General features: G+C 37.3%; 1 protein-coding gene across 1 annotated transcript; it reads left to right on the top strand.

Annotated features, from left to right (window-relative positions):
* The first annotated feature begins 2,015 nt into the window (after nucleotides 1-2,015).
* slc25a55b (solute carrier family 25 member 55b) lies at nucleotides 2,016-9,513 on the top strand. The gene is made up of 9 exons (XM_060894408.1): nucleotides 2,016-2,168; nucleotides 2,924-3,049; nucleotides 5,020-5,075; nucleotides 5,238-5,328; nucleotides 5,489-5,607; nucleotides 6,039-6,228; nucleotides 6,499-6,653; nucleotides 6,796-6,871; nucleotides 7,462-9,513. Exons 1-9 carry the CDS (start codon nucleotides 2,149-2,151, stop codon nucleotides 7,613-7,615), a joined length of 987 nt encoding a protein of 328 aa, XP_060750391.1. The 5' UTR covers nucleotides 2,016-2,148; the 3' UTR covers nucleotides 7,616-9,513.
* The last annotated feature ends 4,077 nt before the right edge of the window (nucleotides 9,514-13,590 follow it).

The following is a 13,590-nucleotide window of genomic DNA, read 5'->3' as shown; positions in this document are numbered from 1 at the left end:
CTATCTATTCAATTGAAGTTTATTTTGAAGTTTGTATAGCGCTTTTTACAATTGACATTGTCTCAAAGCAGCTTTACAGAACATAAACATAGAAAAAAAGGTTATTATAAAGAATAATATAAAGATTAATAGAATACAATATACAAGATTAATATTAGATATATTTAAATGTGTTTGTATTCATCCCCAATGAGAAAGTCTGAGGTGACTCAGGCAGCAGTGGCAAGGAAAAACTCCCTTGAATGGTAAAGGAAGAAACCTTGAGAGGAACCAGACTCAAGAATCTATCTATCTATCTATCTATCTATCTATCTATCTATCTATCTATCTGTCTGTCTGTCTGTCTGTCTGTCTGTCTGTCTGTCTGTCTGTCTATCTGGTTGGTCAAAGTTGGTACACTTCTTTACTGAGATTCAAATCTTTTATTTATTTATTTTTTTAATACTTCGTATATACTCCTTGGAGGCATGGAGAATACCAGCGGTGCACAAATATCCAGAGTCTCTGTATAAAGTCTACAGAGACTTTGTTTAGCTGCTGGAGAGGTTGTGTTGCTTTAGCTGTTTTTTTTTTGTATTCAAGTCAGACTACATGCTCGAACAAGTCACAGTTTTCAATTCTTCTTTAGAAACCTTTCTGTGATTTTGACAGTGTGCTTTGGATGATCTTCAGCCAAGCTCTGGAGAATGAAGGAGACGTTTCGTCAGCCTGTATTTATTTATATTCACAGGCATTCATGGTGGCAACTATAAATGTTATCTCCCCAACAGCTTTTGCACTGACACAGCTGCATATCATCACACTCACTCCTCCAGACTTCACTACTAGGACTAAACATTGGCTAGTCCTGGTGAGGTTCATGCCAAACTGTGTCCTACTCCCATAGGTCCAAAAATGTAAAGGTTTTAGTGATTTTTAGTGCTTTGTAGGAGCCAACATTCTGTTTTCCTATTTAAGCTTAGACAAAAATTTATCAAGAGTAACTCCTCCTAGGTCTTTTGAGACACATGCACCAAATTTGGATATGTCGTAGACCCTGGTTTAGTTGTTGCTATTACTTTTCTAAGCATTCCGAGTACCGGTACTTCCGGTACCGCCTCTCAAAGTGGCCTTTTTTCCCATAGACTCCCATTATAAACTTTGGAGGTGGAACTATCTACACCAAACTCGGCCAGCTCCTTTAGGGTGATACTCTGAATAAAGGTTTAAATTGGTGTACCAACTGGCCTTCCGGTTGTGCCGCAGCCCCGCCCCCAATATATGCAAAATCAAAAAACTTTTTACAACATGGACATGTGACATATCAAAACACTCAGAACAATGAGGGGAACTTCCTCAAGAGTATTCGGATGTCATCACATGCTCGTCTCCACCATAACGAACACAATTTGTTTATCACCAAAACCAGGTAGGTTAGCTAACCTGCTATCTTGGCACACTGGTCCAGTGCATAAAAGTTGCTTTTAATGAATGGCAAAGCAAACGATTGGTTCAAAGTCAATGAAGTGTATTTAGTGACACGTCAGTCTGATCTGATCTCACATGTAGCTTGGTCTGATACAGAGGTCCTGAAACAATCTCTGAAAAAATGTTTCTGCCACTTGTGGTATAATATCATTTTTCACTAATTTTTGATCTTTGAATGTAATGAATGCAAGAATGGATAAATGAATTTGAGTTGAGTATCTGTGTGTGTGTGTGTGTGTGTGTGTGATATGTAGCCTCTAAATTATAGTTGAAGTATTAATATCTTGAACACAATGTCCAGGCAAAACTTGTCCCATTGAGAGGACGTGTTCTAGTGCGTTTTTTATTTTCAGTTTTGTTAAAAACTACTTATTATCTTTTAAAACTGTGGTAAATAGTTCAGGGTTACATTTAGACAAACATAGAGTTACTTACTGTAGCTGCATTAATGTTAATAACAATTCCTCTTTTATTACCAAGATAGAAAGACAAACTTCTGTGTGTGTGTGTGTGTGTGTGTGTGTTGGGGGAGGGAGAAGTCATGCTGCATAGCTCTAAGGTGTTTGAGTCTGTGTGGGTGTGTGTGTGTGTGTGTGTGTTTCTCTCTATATAAAGCCCTGCCGCATTGTCAGACTGCTCTGCTCCTGCCTCAGACCCACACACAACACACTACAAGTAACCATGACTCAGCAACCAGTCAGGTAGGAAATCAAAAAATTAAAAACTACTGCATTTTATATATATAATGTGTGTTATATAATTATATATATAATGTGTATGTACGTGTAATATGAGATCGCATGTGTGATATGTGACTTTATTTGTTGCTATAAAACAAAAGCAATGTATAATGCATTTCATAAACAAAATGTGCTGCATAAAGAAGCCCTTTAAGTCAGTGCAAAGCATAAATTGAACAGTAAGTATATGAAATTTAGAACAGTTTTAAACACAATGCATTTTCTCTGGTTTCTTCGCATTCTTTAGTGTCGAGAATTAACCTGGAGGGCAAAAAGGAAAAATTTGTGTTGACACACCCGCTATTGGCAATAACCTCACACATATTTTGGCAGTAGATAAAGAAGCCCCTGCCTTTTAGCAGAACAGCTGTCAAAATATTTTCTACATAGAAATACTATAAAAGAGTTAAATTTTAGTGTGCAGTCAATCAGCTGCTGCAGCTTCTGTTAGGAAAAGTGTACCGTTAAAATTCCTTGTGATATTCATGGATATTGTAAACTTCACTCAACTCTAACAGAGTGTAGATATACTAAAACCTACTAGACAGCTAAAGATCTTACTGAACCGGTAGCCTGGTGGAAAATCGACAAAAATCCTGCAAAGAACTTAACACTAAAAATGTGTTCAATTGCCTTCAAGCCCATATAATAAAATACAGCTGAATTACAAACTCAAACTAATATAACTGGTGCTCCTGTGTTGTTCCCTCCATTAGTCTTCCTGCGAAGCTCATTAACGGAGGTGTAGCAGGGATGGTCGGAGTCACGTGTGTGTTCCCCATTGATTTGGCCAAGACGAGACTTCAGAATCAACGCAGCAGCCAGCAAGTGTACAAAAACATGTATGTTCACATCCTCACTTTATGTTGCACCCTAATTCATAGGTTTATCTTCAGAACACACACACACACACACACACACACACACACACACACACACACACATACAGAGCACTCATCTTTACACAGAAGCACACAGTCAAAAACGTCAAATCTGAATAAAGGTAGAGACAAGAGAGCTAAGTGCAGTGAAATATGAGCAGGTCAGGGCAGGTTTCTACAAAAAACTCAGCAGAACCGGTTTCCTTCCGTTCACAGGGACAGCTTTCCAACGAACGGATTACGGCTGATGTAACACCGCTGTGCGTTTTATCATCTCACCGAATCCTCTAAGCTAGCTGTCAAGATATAAGCTGTGAAGACATACTGTAAGCTGTGTTAGACTTTAAACTGCACCCGTATATACTGTATACACTCAGGACAGCGTATACCGTATATACTTACTACACAGTCATGTGACCACCTGTCAGTCAAATCCATTCAAATATTTTAGCTTTGTTCACTTTTCAGCAAAGGAGTGTGCCCTTCAGTTAGTGTGCTCTAATAGGTGTAGTGGTTACATGTAGTGGTAGCTGAGAGAGTTTTTTTTTAGGTGACTATGTTGGCTCCAACCTATACTTATGTAACAGCGGGCACATAATAGCAAAGAAGCACTTAACAACCTTCAATAGTTGACACATCTGCACAAAATTACTTTCGGTCCACGTTAGAAGAGTTGCTATTGACCTAGCATCTGTTTGCTAACTGGGTAGATTAGATATGTTTAACGTTCTCTATCAGTACATTCAGTAACCAGTATTGCTACACTAACAAATAGAAGCAAAACAACAAACTGTTCCTTTGATGTTGCTTAACTTGTAATGTTACACATATTTGCATTACTTAGCAAACGTTTGATAAACCTCAAAGTACTTTATCGGACGTCCTTCCAATGAGCTATATTAAAATTTATGATTCAGATTGGTTAATCCTGTTATATTATATTAGTTATATTAGCCAATTAAATGGTCATTTAACACAATAAGGGATGACATTTCGTGTATGACTTTTGTGGTGCTTAAATAAGGACAAATTTTACTGACGACTTCTTAGATCATTAATCACAGCTAGATCATAGATCATTATAGCACCGTTCCTACCAAAACAATATTATTGACACATATCTATATTCATGAATATATGCTCTGTGTGTGTTATGTTTACCAGCCAAGAATAGACATTTGGAACCGTCATAAAATATTTCGGGGAGGGGGTCAAACCTGAAACCATCCTCACTTAGCTATGCCTCTGAGCAGTGCACAACACACTGCTATCGGATAAAATGCTATCTACTTTACTTACACAGTACAATTTAAAACATGTCACATATCCTTGTATCATATCATAGTGTCAAGACAGTCATGATCATTGCACAACCACACACACACTGTATTAAATTTATAGCGCGACTTACATTCGTCTCAATTGGGGTTTTAAGGGCCTTGCTCGAGGGCCTAGAAGTAGCAGCTTGGTGGCCCTCGGATTCGAACTCACAACCTCCCGATCAGTAGTCCGACACCACTGAGCTACCACATCCCCATATATGTCAGAAATTTGTTAGATCTGCTACTGAACACCTTTTTTCCTACAATGTCTTTGTAGGCTGTAGTATTGCAATTTACCTTCACTGGAACTAAGAGGCTTTAAACAGTGTTCCAGCATGACAATGCACCTGCTCACAATGCTCAGGTCTCCATGAAGAAGTAGTGCGTTCGGGTTTGAGTGGAAAAACTCGAGGGTTTTTCACAGAGCCCTGATTCTAACTCAACCCTACTGAACCTTTTCAGCCTGAGCTTACTAATGCTCTTGTAGCAGAATGAACACAAATCTAGTCCAAAGAAGATATTAACAGCACATGAAGATATGAACAGTAGTGAAAGTTTTTTGTGTAACAGTCCTCAAGCTTTACTTTAATGTATATTTTCTTTGATTAGGATGGACTGTCTGATCAAGACGGTTCGGTCTGAAGGCTATTTCGGCATGTATAGAGGTAAAAGCATTTCTCTAATAAAGTTATGTTTACTGTTATAAAAATCCAACACTGTGTTCTGATTGGCTGAGAGCAGTAGAGGGACTTATCATCACTACTTTACTGTTAGTGTGTGATATGTAATGAGCCATCATTAATGCCCAGTTCTTGGTGTTTCTACAGGAGCAGCAGTCAATCTCACCCTGGTGACCCCTGAAAAGGCCATTAAACTAGCCGCTAATGACTTTTTCCGTCATCAGTTCAGCAAGGGAGAGTAAGTTCATCTATTCACCCATTACATCGAATTAGAAATATTATGCCACAGCATCTCCCTAGTATTTCCCTATTATACATTCATGACAGCTCGGTGATAATTTTTTGGATGTAACATCATCTAGATTCTTTTTTTTTAACTGAAGCTTTTTGCATTGAAGCTCCAGATTGAGTGTATTTAAAGAGATGCTGGCAGGATGTGGAGCAGGAGTGTGTCAGGTGATCATAACCACGCCCATGGAGATGCTCAAAATTCAACTTCAAGATGCAGGAAGACTTGGTAAGAGGAACATAATAATGGCTGTTATGCAGTTAACTCAAAATTATTGGCACCCACTTAAGCATGCACTATTTCTTCCGTCTTCCACGGACTCACACTAACGCTTCCATCTTTTATAGGGTGTCATTACTTTTGTCATTATTAAATCTTTGACCTTTTTTGGACTAATTTGGACAATATTCTTTCAGTAACATGTGTTTAAAATATAGAAATAATTTAAACTTTAATCTGTATATAAAAACAGTAGTTTATATTAGAGATTCTCATTATATTGTACATAAACGTGCATGAAATACAGAAACAGAAAACTATTTTTGTATTGTGAGTAGACTGTTTCATTTTATATTTCGCCAAGACAACTTGTCTGCATTTATTTTAAATGTTCTCTGGGAGTGTGCTCTGACTAGCTGTGTGTGTTGTGTACCTTGCAGTGGCTCAGAGGAACGTAGCTGTGATCCCAGCTCTGAAGCTCGGAGCAGGGAGTACGGTCATAAACTGTACCTACAGCTTTGGACCAACCACGCACATTAGAAGAACCTCGGCCATACAGATCACACAGGAATTACTGCGCACTCGAGGCATTCAGGGACTTTATAAAGGACTTGGAGCCACACTAATGAGGTAACGAAGAATAGTTTAAATTTTCAAGCTTAAATGTAGTCACTGCCAATATATGGGTAGTTTCTAAAATTCTTTAGTCTTGTACACAAGCTTCCAGACTGGAGCTACTAGTTTAACATCATCTAAATCAAATCCATCTGAATCAAGACCATTTGTAATCAATCTAGAAGTCTGAACGTCTCATTTAGATTGCATTTAAACTATCCATGAGACAAATCGGTTCCTGTTGTCACTTAAACACTGATCCTTGTCTTGTTCTTGTATTTTCAGGGATATTCCATTTTCTGTCGTCTACTTCCCCCTGTTTGCTCACCTGAACCAGTTGGGAAAACCATCCGAGGCTGAAAATGCGCCATTTTATTGGAACTTTGCTTCAGGCTGTGGTGCTGGATGTGTAGCCGCTATTGCAGTCAGTCCCTGTGATGGTAAGAGTGTGTGTTTGTATGTATTAAAATTGTATTCACAAGGATAAGAATATCTGATACGTGAGACAATACATGAGGAATAGAGTCTGTAGCTTTCATTAAAAACAAAAAAAACTCAAAATGGTTTTGTTTACATGGACAGTGGTGAAGACGAGGTTGCAGTCTCTCACTAAAGGCACACAAGAGGAGACGTACAGCGGTGTGATGGACTGTGTCAGGTACAGTTACCATGACTACTGTCCTTATCATGCATGCAATACACACTGCTAGCTACGATGGCTGCTCACAACAAACTTTAGTATATAGATATGATGAGCTTGCGAGTTCTTAAGTAGTGTCACAGTTTGTTAGCAAATGAGGTATTAATGAGGTAGGATTGTTGAGTCATGTTAGATTATTTATATCTTTAATTAAATAGTACACAGATGCAATTGGGAAAAATGTGCAATTTTGTGATTAGGTTAGAAATGATAGCCAAGGGGTGTGTTTATTTTGAGTTTTGTGTAGAGTTTGCAGTTATAGATCATTAGTTATAGGCTAGGTTAGTAAAATTCAATTAAGCTTTGTAAATGTAGGACTGGGATTAGCCTTATATATCTTAGTGATTACAGATATTGCAGACATGGTTAGAAGTTATAACTAAGTGATTAGCATTTTGTAGTTATCACCCCAAATTTAGCACTCATAGATTAGCATTATATCATTAACATATTCATTTAAAATAAAAAAAAGCTTGACATCAGTTTGACGTGATTCTACACTGCATTACTTTTTCTAAAACGTCTTTTCTTGTGTGCTTGTCTTGCAGTAAGATCATTCGTAAAGAAGGCCCCGCTGCTTTGATGAAGGGCGCCGGCTGCAGAGCGCTCGTCATTGCGCCGTTATTTGGCATTGCACAGGTCATGTATTTCATCGGCGTTGGAGAATTCGTTCTTGGACAGTTTCCTAACTTCAGAATCTAAATGACATGAACTCAGACATTGGAACCATATGAGCATTAAAGAAAAAGTCTCTAAGGCAGCTACACTGTAACCGTTTGTAGAATGACATGGTGTGAGTTGGAGATTTTCTATGGAAATGCTAACATTAGCATCTTACAGGTGGCTTTATTAAGAAGCAATGACAATGTTGTTGATTTTTTTAACATTTTAAAACAAAATATCTCTGATTTCCCTCAGTGAGGGAAGGGATGCCTGAGAGTACTGTTATTAATACGCCCTTATCAACTTCCCCTCACAAAATATATATTCTTTAAACTTTAACTATACTGCTGCACTTAGCACTGGCTGTTTAGCTGGAAGTTATGCTTCAGAATCTATAGTGAGGTAGATTTGATCCCTCATCTAAAGAACTTCACTGCCCAGCCTGACGGATGTGGAAAAGGGAAGTTGATAAGGGAATATTAAACACCCTACTGACCCAAAGCCCCATTGTTCTACTCGCCTGCCTGGCCCAGTTTGACTGAGACTTCAGAGAGGAAACCTTTATTATCAGTGGGCAGCCTTGGACAATCCTGTTTAAAGTCTTATGACCATTTTCACTAGTGTGGTTATGCTACCTTAATGATAATGAAATGATAATGAATGATAATGAAGATAATGAAAGCTCAGATAAATTCAGATAAAATCAGATTTCAGATAAATAATATTAATAATTATTATTATTATAATAATATTAATCAATTCAGAAAAAATAATACTAATTTTTGAATAGGACTTGCGATTTTTATATTGTTTCAGACCAAGTCAAATTAAAAGATGCATAATATAGAAGCTTCTGAGTGGCACAAAAGAAAAGCATCATGATACTGTGAGTTTGGATCCAGATCTTGCCATTGCCATCCATGGCCAGGAGTAAAGCCTTAATCTCTCACCTACGTATATCCATCACAGCGACACTAGCCAATTGTAGATACCTGTGTGTTAAAGGATGAGTAAGAGGGCAGATAGCACTTCTCTCTGAGTGTGATACACTGCCCTGTGACACATCATGTACTGTAAATAAAGACGCAATGGACTGGCTTGTGTATCAGAGGAAGTACATCAGATGAAGTTATCTGTCAGCCTTCCTGGTTGTTAGTTGTCGTAGATGGCTGGTGTGGTGGATGGGACTTGGCAGGTGACCAAACAAATGTATAAGTAGAAAAATTTTACAGTGTTAATCAGTGACATACCTCAGAATCATACAGTTGATTCAAAAGTCTGAATTAACCAACCAATCAAGTGCCCCATTTCCACCAAGGCAGTTTGAGTGCTGGTTCAGAGCAAGAGCCTAATTTAAAATCAGTTCTTTCTTTTTCGACACCCAAAGCACCGGCTCTGAACCAGGAAAAGTGGTTCTTTGGTAGCAAAACATTGCTGGTCTAGACTTAAGAACCGCTTGCGTCAGGGGCTGGGGGCGGGGTTACTGTGACGAACAAGACAAAAGAGAACATTGTTAGCGCCATTTTTAAATCATTTTAAATCAGGATTTGCCGCGTTTGGATGCCTATGTAGGTTCGCAAAGCCATGACATTAACAGTAACAGTAAAGCAACATCCGCCATTGTTGATGTTGTGTTTGCCGCTGCTGCGCTAATGTTGCTGTATAACGTTGTATACAGTGACGTAAGACTTGGCACTGTGATGGCTCTCTAGCCCATGGAAAACCGGTTCTTAGAAGGCTCGCCAGTGGAACCAACTTCGAACCAGCACTCTGAACCTGCACTCTGTTCTTTCTAGTGGAAAGGGGGCATATGTGCACTACAGACAATCCTGTGTATTCAAAACTCCTTTTCTAATATGGGACAGAATAAACAAACAGAATGCCATTGAAGCATACGTTTTTGTGAAGATGTAAATAAAAAACTAAAATGATAACCATTGGACTCCACAGTACACTGTGACTGTAATTTCTAATGTTTTCATTGTGTGTGTGTTTGTGTGTGTGTGTGTGTGTGTGTGTCATTGTTAATCCTGCTCCAGTTAATTTCCCCAAAAATGTAAACAAATTAATAATTTAATGCTCAGTAACAGTGAACTGGATAAAAATACCCAAATATTGTTTATGTTTTGTGTACTGCAGCATGGCCGTTCATTTTGCTCCCACATTAATGAACCTGTTATTTCTTTGTCCCATAAGCTTTATATCTGACATTTTTTTCCCCCTGGGTTCTGCAGGAGCCCAATCCAAATGCACACGTGACGATAACTCAAGTTGAACTTGCTAATCAAAGCTAGAAACGTATTCACGTCGGCTAAATACGGCTTGCTACCCATTTAGCTACTTAGCTAATATTTATTGGCTTATACTTACATATTATTACACACACAGCATTTTTGTTCTACTGGCAAAATCTTTACGCTACGTTTACGCCCAGACTTTCTGACCCGACTGCCACCAGGAACTTTTTTTTCTTATTTTTTTATTTCACATTTGTATCATTTAGCAGAAGCAAAAAACATCCTTGGGCTAAATGATAGATAGTATTACAAAACATTATTACTTTTTGAAAACAGAAAACAAGATTTTTTTCCCCCTTCAGTATGAATTTAGTGCTGTGATAAGTGCTTCACTGTTTGTTTAAAACCCTTCAGTGACTCAGCTATTTACAGAGCCAGTGATTTATTCCACCGCCACTGTTCGCTATGTTTCAGTGTTGGACATCTACACACTTGTCAGACACTTATGCTATGTTCTTTGGGCTTGGTTCTTGTAATAATGTTGTTTCCCACATCGTGATGTTTGCGAAGAGCAAACCATGGACATCCAAATTCAAACATTCAGGCAACATTTTGCCTGAAACTGCAGCAGGCAATAGTGAGCAGCATAGCAATAAGCTAGCTGGCAGACAATAGTAGCTTTTTACATGTATATATCACACTAATATAATAATTTATATAAATAAACATGTAGTTAGATGAAATACATTTTGAAATCTATAGTTATATATAAATTAATTTAAAATAGAGAAGGGAGACTTTACACTAAGCAGCCATGTTGATTTGACATTATTCTATAAATAGGGAAGGAACTGGTAGAACCTTGAGTAGATTTGAGTGAAATTTCAAGTTGAGGATGTTTTCGGTGGTGTTTTCCTGGTTGTACCTGGGGAATTACAAGCTGCACCTTCACCTCTAGAAAGACATTACAGGTCTTTCAATCTCACATTGGGTAAAAGAAAAAGCAGACCCTACTTTACGAGCCATGGATCTGGTGTAAACACACTTTTGCCTATATGCAATGTGAATACATGATTCCTGAATCAACAAAAACTGTTGCTGAATAAAAATAATCAGTCCTTAAGGAATTTCAGTAAGAAAAAGCATTTTCTATTCAGAATTTTATAGCATTGTTCCGCTGGCTGCTAGCGAAACAATGAATTAGTCTTTTTACAGGCTAGCATTCTATCTGTTACAGTCAACATAGCAAATCTCAAACTGATGATAAGTTAGCATCCTTTACTTGAGGACACTAAGTCCTAGAACTTTGTGCTAGAACACAAAATCTGGGGGTTGTTTAATGTTTGAGAATTCATTCATCATTACCCATAATGCCCTGTTAGCAGTGACTTTTACTAAAATTAAAGGCTATTGATCCCGTTCTACTGTAATGAATTTCAAACATTCATGCAATATTTTGAACTGAAATTGCTAGCCAGTGGGAAACAGCGAGTAGCTTAGAAACAAACTGTCCAGCATACAACAGTAAGTAGCTTAGTAACAAGCTAGAAAGCAGACAACATTGAGTAGTTTAATGACAGCTAGCCAGTGGACATTAGCAAGTATCTTATTAACAAGCTAGCTAATCAGTGAATTTGCTGTTTTACAGGTTTACAATCTGCTACAGTTAAGGTAGCAAAGCTTGAATTGGTGATAAGTTAGCATCCTTACTAGACACTAAACCCAGTGTTAGAACACACAAAATCTGTTAAGGCTTTATAGTTATTTTATATTTAAATCTTTGTACATTATTGGTATTACCCATAGTGTCCTGTAAGCAGTTACTTTTTTGCTTACCAAATCTGACCCCAGAACTGTGTGTAAGGAAATAAATTGTGTAATAAAAAAGAGCTGCATTAGCAGTAACATAAAAGGTAGAAAATGTCTTTTGTCAACTGAACAAACCTCTAATTAGCCGAAAAGCAAGCTGTTTTCTTTTAGCTAGCTTGAATAAACTCCATCACTACAATCATTTCTTTTTGAGAACTTCTCTTTTTTTAAAAGCAGATATGATCCAACATGTACACTTTCACATGAATGTTTAAGCTTTATAGCAGCAGCAGCTAGCATTTTGGGACTGACTAAATATTCTGATTACATTTCATCAAGGCTGATATTCATTCTGGTAAAGCCCAGCAGTGGATGGGAACTGTAATTTGACAGCTGTGTAAATGTGTGCACTCTGCAGTGAGGATGAAACTCTAGCCCACACCTGCTGCCTTCATTTTAGACAAGAAAGATGACACCAAGCGCAAAGCACAGTTTAGGAAGTATCTCACACGTACTGTGTGGCACGCTCATGCTGAGGAGCAGATCAGCTCTGCAGAGCTTGTTCTTTACTATGAAGTTCATAATTTTCTTGTTTTTTTTTTTTTTTTTTTTTTTAAACATAGTGACATCAGGAGTGTTAGATCCGGAGATTATTAAAGAAAAAGCATCGCTAAAGGAGCACGGTATACAGATTAACACGTTAACATCTCAGATAAATTGCATATGAATTAAACATTTCATTAAAACATGCAGTAGTACCAAATCTACTGTAAGCATACCACTTGACAGCATGTACACTTTAATTTCATGTCTAAACCTATTTGAAGACAAGTACATTAGTGTATTTGTGCTATGCTAGTTATGTACTTAGGAAGAAAGTACGCTAGAGTACTGTGTAAATGTTAGCATGGTGGAAGCATACATGTTTTAACATTCCTACAATTATTTCAGTTTGAGATGTAGTAATATAGATCTTAAAGGTATTTAAATATGCCTAAAACTCAGGTCAAACCTGGAGAAGAGATTTCCGTTCAGTTTGTGTCCTTATAATTTAAGTACTTGCTAAAAGATGGTGCCGATGACGATCTCCATGCTGCAGGCTCTTCCCAGTTTCACTTTTAAAAATACACTTTCATGTTGGATTTCATTAACATATGCTTGAATATACAATATTTTAGAAAGCGGCTAAAGCTCACACTTACCGTTTTTTTCACTTGGTCAGTGGGTGTTTAACTGTAGCACAAGAATGATACTATACTGATGCTACAAGGTTCTATGTACATGACAAAAGCATTTTTAAGACATCAATGAAGAAGTTATCAAAGTTGATATCAAACGTCACCTTTCTCTCGCCGTCACGTTTAATTGCAGACAGTACTTCTTATTTTTTTTGTCTAATTTTATTTTTATTTTTAGGAGGCAAAGTTGATACCGAGTAATAAAACCTTTTATTCCTTATTAATTAGAAAAATTAGATCAAAGAGAAATCTGTAAGGAAAAAAATTAAAAAATGAAAAAAAAAAAACTAAAGGAATTGAAGCGTAATTTTATTTATTTTTTTGCAAATTCATGTTAAAGTTCATTCAGTCTGTTTTTTTTTTTTTTACGTCCTTTCACTTTTTAGTGAATTGGCTTCACTAATGCAAACTTTAATTTCTAATATGTGGTGGAACACAAATTGAATCAAGCAAAATATACAGACGATAGTAGAAACGAAGCTATATGAAGAAACATCAACAGAGACTAAACAAACAAACAAACAAACACGAGAAGTTCAATAAAGGTGCTCATCAGGGTGAAACGGGATACATGTGAGAGTAATTGGAGCTTGTATCCGGAGTGTGAATCATGTCATGATGACGTCCCCTTCGAGTAGCTTTTACATTCAACTCTAAAAGCATTTTAGTTTAGTTGATTTGAATTTGAATGTTGTTTGAATGACAGACCAAATAAAACCACACAAGAAGG

Source organism: Tachysurus vachellii, chromosome 19 (assembly GCF_030014155.1).
Source record: "Tachysurus vachellii isolate PV-2020 chromosome 19, HZAU_Pvac_v1, whole genome shotgun sequence".
Lineage (NCBI taxonomy): Eukaryota > Metazoa > Chordata > Actinopteri > Siluriformes > Bagridae > Tachysurus > Tachysurus vachellii.
This window is presented reverse-complemented; position numbering and strand designations above follow the sequence as displayed.

Coding starts and splice junctions, on each gene's coding strand:
- slc25a55b (XM_060894408.1), top strand. CDS start 2,149: ATGACTCAGCAACCAGTCAG. Junction 5,076..5,237: donor CTATTTCGGCATGTATAGAG/GTAAAAGCATTT, acceptor GTGTTTCTACAG/GAGCAGCAGTCAATCTCACC. Junction 6,654..6,795: donor TGCAGTCAGTCCCTGTGATG/GTAAGAGTGTGT, acceptor TTACATGGACAG/TGGTGAAGACGAGGTTGCAG.